The following is a 15,991-nucleotide window of genomic DNA, read 5'->3' as shown; positions in this document are numbered from 1 at the left end:
ATTTATTTAAGATATCTCAATTATATTTATTTTTGATTGATTATTGATCTCTCGTATATTTATTTATTTAAAAGTAATATTAATTAAATTTGAGTTATCAATGTTTATGTAACTAATATAGAAAAAATAAGACATACATACTACATTACAATTTTAATCCCAGACAATTTGGCCTAACATATGCGATTTTTTTTGAAAAAAATCATTGATATACATTTTTTAAATAAATTATGTTATACATATTTTTAATATTTATTTACTTTTAAATAAAATAAAATTATATTTTTAATATTTATTTACTTTAAAATAAAAGATAAATTATGTTTGATCAACACATTTTGATTATTATTTATTTTAATTATATCGTCTTGTACAATTTGTTTTTTTTTTAAAAACATTCATTTTAAGCAAATTTTTCGAATAGGTTTTTTATTTAAATATTAAGACTCACTTATTGAAAATATTTAACACCATATTTAGTGAAGCATATTCCGTTGACTATTTGGGTAAAAATATTTCTTAATGGAGATGTACTAATGTACAAATAGTAAGAAGAATTTCGTGTATGCAATACCTGCTTTTGTTTTCACTTCGCCAGCCATCCCTATCATAAAAAAGGGAAAGAATTAAAATATCGGATAGTATTGATTTTTTTTTATCCAGGTACTTGAAGTTGGTGGACGCATTAATGATAGACCCATAATTGTATAATATTTAATCTAATTGTTTCTGTGAATATATTTTTTTATGTATGTTTAAAAAAATGTATTGTTTTATCTATGTGCAGGGTCAATTAGCGTAAAACTCCTATGCCCTGCACATGTATTAAAATAAGTAAATATGTAGTATGTAAAAAATTGCTTTGACCTAGTAAATTGTAGTATAAACTACTTTATTTTTTAGCGAGTCAAAGTAACCGAAAAACAAATTTTAATAATTATAGTATAGCGATTATTGATTTTTACACGTGAGTTTCTTAATGGACCATCCTGTATTTTTTAATATCACGCACATCCTGTACGCTTAACACGCATATGCATAACAAATACATTTTATGCGTTGTATCCGCGCGCGCGAGTACATTATGTAATTTTTCTGGCTCCGTTTTTGCGAACTTTCCGGCGTAAATCTCGAAGATCATAAGCCGGGGGGCGAGTTTTCGTTGGGGGTGTTCCGGAGAACGTTCGCCGCTTAACTCGGTCGATTTAACCCCTTACACTTGTAATTTAAAACCGTTTAAGCCTGTCGGGCCGTTGCGCGAACTAGCCCCCGCGTCGCAAACAATAGGCACGCCGAGAGTTTAATGTTCTAAAAAACCGCAAGAACTAATTTCGGTCCGCCGCTTCTTAATTGCCTACTTTAGACGGCACCTGCCCCAGGGGCGCTTTTGCATGACGCGATTCGACGCTGACAAAATCAAAGAGACCTCTGGCAACTCCGGAAAGTTAATCTCTTAACGGTTAGATGATGCTACTGTCTTGTTCGAAGATAAAATTGATTAGATTATACGGTTTTCTGGTATTTATTTATCGGTAAAAAGGCACGAACAAAAACGTTCTTTTTGCATACGAGGCTAATTTTAAAGGTTTGTTTATTTTTATAATTAATTCTTTAAAAATGTTGCTTCTCTAGTTCACAAAGATGAAAACCAATCTGAAAACCTTTGTGTACTCTTACTTATCAATTGAAAAGGTGACGGCATCTTAGAAAGAAGATACGCACGAACCGCTACAAAACAGATTAACACAAATTCATTATCTGTACAATGTTTATTTAGCTTTTTTATCTGTCTTGTATCCTATTGATGTATCGCACATTAAGAAAAGGAAAGGGCTTGAAAAGAACATTATTTCTCAAAGTTTCAGTCTATAACAAACTTTTGCAATATACTTACATATCTTATTTAAAGATAAATTGATTCCATGATATTTTAAAAATATCAAGCAAAATTTGTTAAAATATAATTGTTGGCTAACCACCGTGGTGGTTTTTATAGCCGCTTATAAAACTTAACCAAGTAAGAATACAATATTTTGGTTACGTTTTAACCCGCCACCTGCCTATGTTTCCTATGCGCGCATTCAATTCGATTGTCGTAAAAATCGGGGGCAGGTTCTAAGGCGGTGCCCTTTTACGGTCATCGTTTATGTTTTATGGCAATAGAGCTATCGTGTCCTCCGCCAATAACTCTTTATTTATGTTCCGTCGCGTCAGCCGAAATATCCTCGCAATATTTATCGCGCGCGCGCCAAGGTGACAACTCGATAAGCGCACACCCTTTTTATTTATGGCGCCCCCTTTTTTTCTGTACAGGCGCCAAATGTGACCGACGAGATGTGATGGACCGCGAGGGCTTCATACAAGATCCGAAGATGGACCAGCTGAACAAGACCTTCGGCTGCATGGAGACGGCCCGTGTCCACGACCACTTCGACCTGCAGCCCAGGGACAAGAGGAGAGCGGCCCTGGTGTTCAGGGGCGCCGTTTTCCTGTGGCTGGCGGCCCTGGCCCACGTAGGCGAAGCTTACAAGCAAGACGGTGAGTGATTTTAAAATTAATAAACGCTACTAATATAGAACAACTAGCCAACAGTATACACTGATATGTGTACATATGATGAACAGATTATTTCATACACATTGTTTGGCATTGACAAACTAAGCAAATAAATTTATTACCTATTATTATGTTTACTATTGAATTGGATATTTATATTTTAGATATATTTAAGCAAAATTATTTAGCAAAAAAACATTTATTTGAATCATTTCCATACTTATGTATTAATCTTCAGGTGTAATCATTCTGAACTCCGATAATCATTTGGTAGGATCATTGCCTGTGTAGCACGGTGCTCCATCCTCTTGAAATACGATTGACACGTTTAAATAAATCGTATGTAGTGGGCAGTAGTTTAGGCTTCTTGATATTATTTGCAGTAATTTAGCTTTCTACTACTGTGTGATATTCAATATAAAGACACTCATGATATGCTTCATGGTGTCATGGCCGATAATGAACTCGGTACAAAAAAAACTGGTTTTGATTAAGTTCTAGCGCGCAGCCAATTCTCGCACAGCTTCTGTCTGATTGTTATATTAGCAATTTGCACTCCAGATGTTTTGTAGATCTCTTGCCATTCGACGGTAATCAAAATTCTATGCTCAAATCTTTCTCGAGACAGTCTCGTTGTTGCGTTTGCGCCCGACTTTTATTTACTGCAAATCTACTGCATATTTCTTCATATGAATAATCTTATTCACTGTTGCTGTGCTTATTTTACTTCCAGACTAATTGGCTCGTTTTCGCATGTCTGGTTCATTTCTTTCAACATTAATATTTACACTTCAACTCAGTAACTACCAAAAACAATAGCGGTTTAAAAATGTAATAAAACTACCAGTAGAAACTGCTGACACTTTTGAACGGTGCACGCATCAATCACACAAGTCATATGTTGAGTTGAAATCGTTTTCAGTGATATAACCACAACATATCACATGTTCAAACACGCGGTATAAAAACGTAAATCCCGAAACTGTGTACATAGAGTTATTTACATTCACTGGTTATTAATTTTGCACTATTTACAATATTCTAAAACACGTCAAATATTGAATAGAAATATTATAAATATATAAAAAGGGTGTAAAACAATACTTCGGTAAAGCAAAAAAAGTCTAAATTATGTTAGGGGAATTACATTAGTTTTTAATTAAACAATAAGATAAAAGGTTAGTTATATTTTAATGAGCAGTGTTAATTAAATTGTGGCGCTTTTAAAGTCGTGTTATTAGTAGTGATTCGAAAGTCTTGTCTTTTTGAAGTCCCGGGAAGCGAGATTTATTTTTATTTTTCGGTAAAATCATAGCGGAAAAATATTTTAATAAATATTTCTTAGTACATTAGTGTACACATCTGTTTAAAAAACATGCATATTAATTTATTCAAAAAATAGCTCATTTCTTGTATTTATATATAATATTATTTATAATTTTAATTATATATATATATAAAAACAGCAATTATATTATAAATATATAAATATATGTTTAAGGGGTATGACTTCACAGCCAACCAGGAAATTAGTGATTAGTGATTTTGTTAGATTATATTACATGGTCTTAAATAAATAAAACAAAACTAAATTATACATTTACTATGTACATATTCATAGTCATCTAACTTACATATATGTACCGGGCGCGTACGATGAGATACATTCCCTTTCGTTCACTTGCGTGTTAAGTTACGAGAGTAAGTGAGAGACAAGGGCGTGCGTTACATGCGTTCCGCACGCCCATTTCTTCTCACTCACTCTCGTCACTTGACACGCGAGCGAGCAAAAGAGAATGTATCACACCGTACGCGCCTGATATGTACATATGTCTTGCGTTTGGGCATTAATGAGTAAATTAAAATTAAAATCACTCCAGGTTATTCATAATAGGTCTATAATAAAATTATTGCATCTTCCTTTCGATGCTCACACGTAAGACAACTAAAATGTAGCTTGTAACTAGTCTACCAAAATAGGAACTAATAATGATAACAAAAAAATACTAGTGAGAAAATCGATTATAAATACTCAATTTAAATTCAGAAAAGTACTGCTGATTGTTTACACATCCCTCAAGTATTTTCTGTGAAGCTTGGCACATATTCTTTGAAATATATTGCATTTAAAACCTTTAATGATATACCAAAATCAATTAGAAATAATTGCAAAAACAGTAAATTTTTTTAAATGAATTTACGCAATTTTAATCAAATAAAATTAAGTCAATAAATAATACATATATATCATATCATTAAATAATTGTTATTTTTGTTTCACTTTTATTATGCTTCTTAATTTTCTTATTTGTTTTTTTTTATTGAATAATAAATATTTGAAGTGTACTTATATTATTTTTTTCATGTATACGTATTATATTTAAAATTTTAATTGTATTAAATTGTAACCGCAGAATAAGTAATTTCTTACTCATGCGGAATTACGTAAATAAAAAAAATCACACTTAAAATTCAATTACCCTTGCCTCAACTTATGAAAATGTGTGAGAGGTATTTCCAACATAAATATTATTGATTAAAATTAAATAAAACACTTATGTGTGTATATAATATCCATTACGCGTCAAACAATACTGCTACGAGTAACTCAGTTACGCAAACAAGTATGTATATTTACAACTTTAGTTTAATTATTAACACTATATTGGTAATACTATATTATAAAATGTATAACATTTTTTTGGAGGACTGATAGTGACGGTTGGCAATAAAACACAGTTTGGGACGTTGCAGTAGTATTTATTGAATTTATATAATTACATATTTTTTTAATAATATGAATGAGATCGGTGGACGAGGCGCCTTCAATCGTCGTACTCCACCGTGTTCGCCAAAACTATACCATAGGGCTTTTGGCCAACCAAATAAATCAGTCCCCACAAATTTATATACAATTTATGTTTTTTTTGCAAATTCATCTTCAGAATTTCTAAAGTGAAATAAAATATTGTTTAATTGATCCCGCTGTTCAGTCAAATTTACCTTGTGTAATGGAAGTCGCTTACGTCAATTAACAAGGATTTGAGATTCCTGAAATTATTGTAGGCCTTGAAATGTAGCACCAAGTATGTTATTCTTTAAAAATGTTTTCAATTCTAATACTATTCAAATATTATCGATGGGACTATATTCTAAATGCATTTAAATAGCTTTAATGAAAACGATATTACATGTAGTAATAAAGCAAAATTTTGAGAACAACCAAATTATAAAAGCGGATCGAACGACGGCAGCGGCGATCGCGCCGATAGCGTCTTTATTTATTCGCTTTACTCCGATCGCAAATATTTTTGCGCCAGAGCCATCTCGAAACATACCAGAAAACCCTTCGGGAAATTTTCCTCGGTCCCAGCGGCCCAGTTTTCCTTTTGATAATATCCCAGGCCCCGTTTATCGTGTGAGATGGGCACGCGCCGCGAGAAAGCGCTCTCCAGATAAGACTAGATAAGAAAGACTCGAGACATGTGTGTTAGCATGCAACGGCAACAACAAAAAAGTAATTGCAAATTTCTCATCGTCTCGCTAGAAATCTGATGTGTCCTGAGGACTATCTGTGTATTTTATTATGGAATACGCTTTCATTGTTACCAAGATGTTGTTTTTATTGCGAGTGCGTCCGAGAACCTAAAGTCGTTTTCACACGAACACGAAGTAATCCTTGTTAGTGTCGACGTATATCTTTCATCCGTCATATTGCGAATTTTCAACGCTCTAATGTTAAAATGAATATCTTATTATGAACTGAAAATCAGATACTGAGATTCTGTAATAATATAAATACTAAGACATTTTTGCTTTATAAGCAACATTTATCAGTGATACAGATTGGTATTTAAGCGCAGCTGCTCCTGTAAGGTTTTTGTTATTCGTTGTTTTCAACTATTCAAATATTATTTGATTAAAAAATAATTATTGATCAATAATAATTATCTTAAATAATCATTAATTATTTCATTTTTGAATTTTATAAAATAGTCATATCACAAAAATTTGCGATGTTTTAAAGTAAGTGTAAGTTGATAATAAAAGATGGGCCTTTCCAACATTTTCTTTCGTTTAACGAACGAATTCTGCGAATTTCGGTCATAGTAGATACGGTCGATAAACATTCTATTCACACATGTTTTTCGTAGGAGTAAAATTATTGCTCGAATATTCGTTTGAGAAACCCTAACACCATGTCTAAGAAAAAGGTCCTGCTTTATGAATATGTTTCTTTTTCAAGTAATACCCCTACAATAAAAAAAGCTGCTCCGAGAATAAATACAGTAGGGGTTTTGATGTATAATACTAATAATATATTTATAGTATTTGAATATACCTACATATATTAAATGTTACATATTATATAGATACTAAATGCATAGTCTCGAATGTGAGCAGTGAGACCGTATGTAAGAAGAACCCCATATATGATATTAAAACAATTAATTTAAAGTACAATGTATACGTTTTACGGACTACTTTTAAATGCACACATGTGTCATAAAGCGTTTACATTTAATGGCTTGTCGCTGATGGAACTGATGAAAAACATGCTATTCCCTCGAGTATCTGAAAGGTTATCGAGTTGGTAATATCTTCAGTGGCTAATTAAATACTTCTACCTGAAAATGTATAGTTTTCTATAGTAGATTTATATCCATTTTATATATAAGCTGAAGTAGATTGTCATCTGTGGAATTAAGGTTGTTTCGCTGCCGCGTATGTAACGTACATAAACAATATATTATGTAATATACAAAAGCATCGTTAGGATGAATTTATTCGCACGTCGACTCTGCTTCGGGGTCGTTCTCATATCGATTTCGACCATTTGCCACATCCAGCTGTACTCGTAACGTATTGTTGTTCACCAATGCCCTCTTATATCTCTATTATTCAGCCTCCATCTCTATCTCCTTGGCTCGATTTGTTTTCTTTTCAATCGAAAGCAATTTGCTGGGAGTTTTTGTCGCCAGAACCCGCATACAAACCAAACCAGATTTGGTAAATGTGCATAGTTATCGTCAAGTACGTCAACCTAGCGCTGTTGTTAATTCTTACAATAACAAAATTAGTTAAAAAAATACGTATCACAGTTAACACATTTAATACTGTGTGCATAAATTTGTGCGTTGCGTCTGTGTGCACAAATTTGTGCTTTTCGTCATTTCAACTTCATAAAACAAAATCACACGTGAAACTGCGTATTTATTTACTAAATGCCTTTGAACGCATTCATTAATCTCTAATATGAGGTTTGCCGCTAATACCTACCTACTAATAACCTACACATATCACCGGTTGAGAGTCACTGAAGTACAGTCCGTCCAAGATATGAACGCTCATTGCTACAGTAGAAATTAAACGTTCAATTATTTTTTCCTATTTTAATTTAATTTGTTGAAGATAATGTAAAATATCACTTTCTTACTTATTTGATTTATTTATATACATATTTAACTCAAAAACATGATAGCAGTTTTAGAAACATTCTCCAGGTTGAATATCTGTTTAATATAATATTTAAAAAAAACTATAATTTATAATAAAAATATAACACATAATAATTTTTAATTCAATTTTCAACGTATGGTCACCCTACCATTAAAACAGCCCTGATTTAGTATTGGTAACGTTCTCTTATCGGTGTAAACAAATTCGCGTAAAACTATATGTATGCATGCATGCGTATACGCACCCTTGTTTCCAACACAACGATGATGAGCGTTAACATCTTGGATGGACTATAGGTTATTATTATTGATATGGAGCATGAAAAATTAGGATAAAAATATGTAACGATAAATCGATACTTTTTCGCTGGCAACAGTATCAAAGCTAAGCGATCGTGCTAATATCGCCGGGTAAATCGACCGTAAAGTGTTAAAAATAAACATTATTGTAAAGCTCACAGAGCTTAATATTTGTTGTTTTAAAAATAAGTAAAAGTATTTCATCATTATTTTATCATAATCTGTATCATTCTTATTTTTTAAATATGTATGTTTGGCGATTCTAGACATAAATTTATTTTTTATTTTATTGGAACGCGATCCGCAGTTTGATGTTTACTGATTTTACTATTGTGAATATAAAAAACGATCATTACGAAAATGTATTTATTTTTTTTTTTTTTTTTTAACGCGTTTATTTCAGAAATATTCATGGGTACAATAGTATACAGACATGTTAAATACACAATACTGGTTTATAACCATTTCCATTGTTTACAATTAAAAAATTAAAAAATAATAATAATAAGTTATCCCTAAGTGTAATAAGTTAAAGATTTAAGGAAAAACACATAAAACCTTTTACAAAAAAAAAAAAAAAAAAATATTTTTTAAAATATACATACATTTATAAAATATAACACATACATAATTAAAAATACAATAAATCAGTGAACTAAAGCTGTTATTGTTTGCATTTGAATGTCCTAGAGCAAGATGTGCTTTGGCATTTTGTGTACATATTTAAATTTAAGTCCTTTTTTGTCGTAGTTACCGATACTGGATATTAGTGGGTTAGTATGTTCTCGCGAAATGTTTTTATAATATTTATCCGTGTGATAATAGCAATGTTCTTTTATTGTTGGAATTCTATATTTTTTATGTAACTTTTTAAGATTCGTATAAAATGGGGTGTTATATATTATTTTTATTGCTTTATTTTGAATTACTTGTAATTTATCAAAGTTAGTTTTACTCGTATTGCTCCATACCGGGCAAGCATATGTTAAGACTGGTCTAATTAACTGTTTATAGAGAAGAATTTTATTTTTGATTGTTAGCGCGCTTTTTCTATTAAATATTGGTCGAAGAGCAGCGATAGCGGTTAGCCCTTTCGATCGGAGTTCTTTTAAGTGTTGGTTAAATTTAAGCTTGGAGTCCAGGTGGATGCCTAGGTATTTAACGCTCTTTCTCCATGCTATGAGAGTGCCTTCCTCACTTTTAAGGGGTGGGGGTAAAGGTTGTCGACGGGTTGTAAAAATTATGGCTTCTGTTTTGTTTTCGTTTATTTTAATTTTCCATTTTTTAAAGTAAGTATTTAAGTTTTTCAGGGATTTTTGTAATCTAATTGAAATTTGTTTAAGACCGTGGGAACTGGTTAGTATGGCTGTATCGTCAGCATACATGGAGAGGTGGGTGTTTTTTAGGATGGGAATGTCGTTTGTATACAATATGAATAGAAACGGCCCGAGCAAACTTCCCTGTGGTACTCCAGCTGGTATTTTACGCGGAGACGATATTTCATTATTTAGTGAAACAACATAGCTTCTGTCTTTCAGGTATGAGCGGATAATGTGGAGAAGATAGCCAGGGGCTTCATACTTGGACAACTTGTATATAAGTCCATCATGCCACACAGTATCGAACGCTTTTTCCACATCTACCATAATTAAGCCTGTGCTTTTTTTCATGTTAAAGTTGGCAGATATGTGCTCAGTCAGTCTGTTAAGTTGGTGAGTGGTTGAGTGCTTTTCTCGAAAACCGAACTGTTCATTTATTAGTTTTTTATTAAGTGATTCTTTAAGCCTTATCAATATTATTTTTTCGAAGATTTTACTAATTGATGAAAGTAAGCTTATCGGGCGATAATTAATTGGAATAGTCGGGTCTTTACCAGGTTTTTTAATGGGATGAATTTTTGCTGTTTTCCAAATAGCGGGGAAATACCCTAAAGATAGGCATGCATTAAAAATGTTTGATAAGAATTGAAAGCACTTAAATGGGAGTTGCTTAATGAGAATATTATTTAATCTATCGAGTCCAGGACTTTTTTGGTTTTTAAGCTGTTTGACGATATTTAAAATTTCTAAAGGAGTAACATTGTTAATTAAATTTATATCTAAATCTGATTTTTCAATTTTTTGAATTGCACTCTTAACTCTTCTTTCTGTGTTTGTGTGACTGAGGTCACGTGTGAGCACAAATGATGTGGCAAAAGCGTTTGCCAACAAGTCCGCTTTTTCCTGGCAAGTATTGGCAACGCTGTTTCCAGTTTTTAATGGGGGAATTTCCGAACGTTTATTTTTAATCGATTTCGTTATTTTCCAAAGGGAATTATCCGCGGGGTGCAATTTTTGAAGTTTACGCGTCCAGTTGTCGTTTTTTAATTTTTGGATTTTAACGCGAATTAAGTGGGTTACTTTATTTATTATTGTTTTTAGGTGCGGTTTTTTAGTTTTTTGCCACATTTTTCGTATTTTGTTTTTAAATTTAATAAATTCTAGAATTTCCGGTGTAGGTACAATTTTATTTAACATGTATTTACGCGTAGGGACAAAGGCAATTTTTGCCTGCTCTATTACGGATAAAAGGTTATTTATATCGTCGTCTATTATTTTAGTTTCTGAAATTTTATAGTTTTCGCGCATTAACGGAATGCGTCTTTCAATATTATTTTTAAAACCTTTCCAATCAGCTTTTGTATAATCAAATGAGATCTCAGAGACTATCTCGACTTCACCCTCCAGAGTAAAAAACACCGGGAGGTGATCCGAAGACAGAGCCTGGATACAGTGCATTTTGGATATTCGAAAGTTACCCTTGACCAATGCGATGTCAAGAGTTGACGGCGTCATGTTATTGGTCGGGTGATGCGTTGGTGAGTTTGGAAAGTATACTACTGTATCGGTATTATTTAAGTAATTAAAGACTGTCGTTCCGGATCGATTCGAGCCAGAGCAACTCCAATGCGAGTGCCTGGCATTGAAGTCTCCAGTTAGTATAACTGAATTCTCCTGTCCAAACACAGCATCGAGGTCACTCCGAAGCAACTCATCTCCGGGAGAATTATACCCGGCGGCAATCATTATTATTTTATTTTTATTTTTAATTTGTATTGCGACGGTTTCTAGGTTAATAGTGTTAGGGCAAATTCGCGCGTGCTTAATAGATTTTTTAACAAATATCGCGACACCTCCACCTGGCCTTGAGAGTCGGTCCCTCCGGAGGCAGGTAAAGTCCGGTATGTAAACGTTTATGTGAGGTTTAAGGAAAGTTTCGGTAACTACGACAATGTCAATATTGTACTCACTGATTAACAGCTCCAGCTCACCGATTTTGTTTCGGATTCCACGGGAATTCCACGTCAATATATTGATGTCCAGCTTAGAAGAGGACATCAAGATATTCAACCATCATGATGGCGATTTCCATTTTGCTGGCGCACCTGCCGGCCTTCACCCTAATCTCCTGGAGCACCATCAGCATCTTACGGAGATCCGATGTGGACATGGGTTCAGCAGTGGTTTCTTCGGAATTCTTGGTTGGCGGCCTCAGTGGCGTTTTGCTTCGTGCGAACTTTGGGGCGACGGATGGTTTTTCAAGCGCTGGTTTTACTGGCCGTAAAGCAGGAAACTGATCCTGCTCCAGGGTAAACGAAGGTTTAGGCGTGGCAGGTATCGCAGTCGCTGGTCTCTGCTGACGTTTCTTTGTCAGCTGGAGGTACTCTACCCGCCGTGGGCAGTCCTTGAAGTTGGCTGGGTGATCTGCTCCACATCCAGTGCATTTGGCCGGTGTCTCGCGGTCCTTTTTGGCACAATCCATCGTGGCGTGGTTGCCCGTGCATTTGACGCATCTCGGAGGTCGTTGGCAATTCTTCGCTGCGTGTCCGTAGTTCTGGCACCTAAAACATTGAGTAAGATGTCCGGTGTTACGCCTATACTTATCAAGTATGACCTTAGTGAAGCAAACGTACCGGATGCTTCTTATGTTTGTAGTGGTGGTGTCCGAGGTAAATTGGACGAGGTAGAGCCGAGAGCTGCCTGGAGTCTCAGATTTTGTTTTCATTGTCGTCACCTTGACGACACTTAATCCTTGCCGCTCGAGGTCAGCGGCGATGTCTTCGATGGGGATCTCTGGGAGCCCTTTTAAGACAGATTTGACCGTTTTGTCTTGATCGGTGGTGAAGGTATGGAAGGCGCGTTGGCCCTTTAGCCCCTCCATTAGTAGGGCTCGAAGTTCGAGAGATGCACAGCTCACGGCCGCATTACCCCTTCCGGTGTAACGCAGCGTGAATTGCGGTGACTTGATGATCGACTTGATCAAGTCGATCGTTTGCAAGTGTGTGCCTGATACTTCTACAATAACAGGCGGGATTCTCAGCCGCTTGTTGTTTATCACTTCCGGGAGCTTATCGAACCGGTTCTGGCTCAAAGTGACAGTGTTTTTCCCTTCTGTTGATGGCCGAGCTGTTTTTTTCGGCAACTGCCATTCCTGATCCAATGTTGTTGTTGACGCCGAAGGAGCGTTAAGGAACGCCTTCATTGTTCCGATGGTCCGTTTTCGCGCCTTCTTCATGGCGCCAATCCTGTGTCCAATTGCAGTGGGCGTGGTTGAGATGATAGGAGTCTTGACTTTGTACGGCAGCGGAGCGGCGCGTGGAAGCGTGCGTCCGCGGCAACAGCACAGAGCGAAGTCCAAAATGTATTTATAATTTGACGTTAACTAATTAAAAAGTTATGATGGTATACAAAAAATAAGTTCAGGTTCTAATTTTCATAAATAAGCTCGGTTTGCAATGTATTAATTCGAAACGGTGTTCATTTCTAATTTAATAAGCCGAAATATTATTTTTTGATTAAGCAATAGTGGTTTTATTAAAACTGTTGCGCAGGGTTTTATTAAAAAAAATGGATTTTAGAGTGTTAAAAAATTGTCTTGCTTGATAAGCCTTGAATTAAATCTTTCTTATAATATAGTAGATTAAATAATGTCAACTGTCAAATATTTTTCTATTTAATTTCTTACATATTAACCACTTTTGATCAAATTCATCTACCGGCCATATATATAATACTATAATGTAAATTTTACTTAGTCGCGCATTGAAAAAAATAATTCAGCTAACATAAAATACCCTCACAGATCGTTGTATGCAGCCATTGCATGGAACACAGAATATGCGACATGGGTTTTATGTTGTTCATATTTTTTTTGTCTGCTGTTTTGTAATAAAACTAACTGAAATTCTCTGTTGTATAGCGAATGGGCTGCGGTTGTCAATTCAGCGGATGTACGTAGAACAAATACGGTTGGCATTGGTTTTTAAATATTGTCCGACTATTAATATGTATATAAGCTGTTCAAGTCGCTCACCAACCACGGAGATGTTTTAATTTTACAAACGTTCTATACCAGCCTTCAATTTGCGCAAACAATATGCGAAATTTAAGACCCGTCTATTGCTAATTAATGACGGGATGATTATCCTTTGACGTCACAAAGCACCTTCTGCTACAGCGGAGCTGATCTCCTTCCGCGTCTCAATTTATCTTCGAATAATTGTCTATCGCTCCGCCGGATAATTATTCGCCATTTAATATGTTACACCCGAAAGGTTAATTGATTATTGATTAATTTCACCCCCCATCTACGGATACATACTAGATAGCGTTATAGGCGCAGCCCCTTTTAATTAGATGACGAATGTGACGCCATCTTTTATCCGGCGTTAACAGCGTAAGGATTGAAAATAATTTGTCGTTCTTTTATCGTATTCTTTTAATCTTGGCGCGTTGCGGGTCGCGCGCCCTTTAACCCTTAGCTGTCTATCGCCGGGGTTTTGCTTAAACAGGTAAGTGTCCCTCGGCGTCTCCCAAGGGTTGGAACTCCGGTGACGCGCAACGATCCGTGAAATTCCTGCCAGCCTCAAAACCTGACAACCCTTGCGTCTATTTATTTTTACATATGTGGGATACGTGATGTACGTTTACAATATATCGGGTGTAGCAGAAAGATTTCTTTAATATTTTTTAACCGAATTAATAATAATAATAATTTTAAGAGTTAGTTATAAACTTATGCAAAAATCTTTTATTGTAATTGAGTATCTATGATTTGGACATTGCAACTTTCTCTTCTTTTCCAACCATAAAATTATTTGTTAGAAAGTTTTCTGTAGTAAGCAAAAATACCACTACAATATAAAAAAATAATATATTTTTTTAGGATGTGGCTATTTGTACAAATTGTTAGCTATTTGCACCTACAGTAGGTGCAAATTATTGGCTATTTGCACCCTTATGTATCAAGTATAAGAATTGTCCATTATGTTGTTGTTGTTGTGTGTAATACTTATATATACTAACATATATAAACTCACTTATTCATTAGTTGATTAACGGTGTGGCAATCTATTTTTTTTTTAAATTCAAGACCAATTTTAAGAGGCTCACATTATATGCTATTTTAAAATATCTGTATATATATGTATATATCAATTTGATGGTTGCGAAACGTACATTTGCTGTTCAAACCCAAACCTAACATTAACCAAGTAGTCTAATGGAAGTTCAAAAATTAGAATTAGCTTAGAACTTTCTTTAGATTTGGTTTGGGTTTTAACAGCAAATGGACGTTTCGAAACTGTTACAGTAAAGTTATATTTTCAATAGTATGAATATAATTATTAATCTAGGCCAGTTAAAATGTATCAAGCAATTATAATGATCCAGTACATGTAGGTTCATAACAGTGGACATGTCACCCTAAAACTCTTCTTTAAAACAAAATTCGCTAGTGGCGTACAGAATTTAAGAAGTTGTGTATATAACTATCAGTTTAAAACCACCACTTATGCCCGGAGTGATCTTCAACTTTGTTTCCACCCTATACATTTATTTAATACAAAATCCGACCTTTTCTAAAAATCTGTAACTTAAACCATGTCTTCAATATGGCAAAACTTTCCGAAGCAGGCGACCCATTTTAAGCCCCTCCCCTTCTTAGCTACGTTACATACCCTTCAAATATGTAAAAACAAAAAATGTGCAAAACAATTTTCAAGTTTGATAAAACATGTTAATTATTATTAGAAATTTTGTTATTTTAGCACGTGCTCAACTCAAAAAAACAACAGGGAATATCTGGTGTAACTTTGATTTTTAATGATTCTAAGAAACTGACCAAATTTTTAGGCCAGCCAAAAATATTTTAATATACAAAAATAGAGGGGGCATTTTATTAGCGGCTGGGTCATGTTTTAGCGTATTCAGTTTAAGAACCAAACTACACGAACGGTCCTTTCATCGTGAAAATGCCGCACCCAAGCAAGTGCCGCCCAGAGCAGTCCCTAGCTTCGCCACTAGACTAACGTACTTACTTTAGGTGCAAATAGGCAACAATTCGTACCTATAGTAAGTGCAAATAGTCACATCCTTTCTTTTATTGTGCTATGAAAAGCGTTAGTCTAATAACTATGAACAGGTACGATAACAATATTCAACAGGAATTAATTTATAAAATTAGGTCTGTAAAGAAAAACAAGTTGCCCCGATGTAACCGTAGTATTTTTAAATTTATAATAAGCTTTTTGGGATGATGATCGCGATGTTAATTAAACAGATTAATAGAATATTGCACTGTAATCTTAAAAAAAAAATTTCAATGTCTTGTAGGTTATTTGAACAATTTATAAAATT

The 15,991-nt window shown here is 34.3% G+C and overlaps 2 protein-coding genes across 4 annotated transcripts in view; one reads left to right on the top strand and one right to left on the bottom strand.

The window, feature by feature from the left end:
• The window catches only part of LOC148239154 (uncharacterized), a 112,934-nt gene that overhangs the window by 65,788 nt on the left and 31,155 nt on the right, over window positions 1-15,991 (top strand). For all 3 annotated transcript variants that reach the window (XM_088196205.1, XM_088196214.1, XM_088196224.1), the window contains one exon: window positions 2,314-2,538. In XM_088196205.1, coding sequence (XP_088052331.1) covers window positions 2,340-2,538 — 199 coding nt within the window. In that variant the 5' untranslated portion in view covers window positions 2,314-2,339. The remainder of the gene's footprint in view (window positions 1-2,313; window positions 2,539-15,991) is intronic.
• On the bottom strand, window positions 11,386-12,985 carry LOC148239155 (uncharacterized). The gene is made up of 2 exons (XM_088185177.1): window positions 12,268-12,985; window positions 11,386-12,195 (listed from the first exon to the last, which is right to left on the bottom strand). Exons 1-2 carry the CDS (start codon window positions 12,867-12,869, stop codon window positions 11,679-11,681), a joined length of 1,119 nt encoding a protein of 372 aa, XP_088041303.1. The 5' UTR covers window positions 12,870-12,985; the 3' UTR covers window positions 11,386-11,678.

This window comes from Plectrocnemia conspersa, unplaced genomic scaffold (assembly GCF_051122295.1).
Source record: "Plectrocnemia conspersa isolate PC_06_02 unplaced genomic scaffold, ASM5112229v1 ptg000001l, whole genome shotgun sequence".
NCBI lineage: Eukaryota > Metazoa > Arthropoda > Insecta > Trichoptera > Polycentropodidae > Plectrocnemia > Plectrocnemia conspersa.
The sequence above is the reverse complement of the archived record's forward strand: the minus strand, read 5'-3'. Positions and strand labels throughout refer to the sequence as shown.

Coding starts and splice junctions, on each gene's coding strand:
- LOC148239155 (XM_088185177.1), bottom strand. CDS start 12,869: ATGAAGAAGGCGCGAAAACGGACCATCGGAACAATGAAGGCGTTCCTT. Junction 12,196..12,267: donor ACAAACATAAGAAGCATCCG/GTACGTTTGCTT, acceptor TCAATGTTTTAG/GTGCCAGAACTACGGACACG.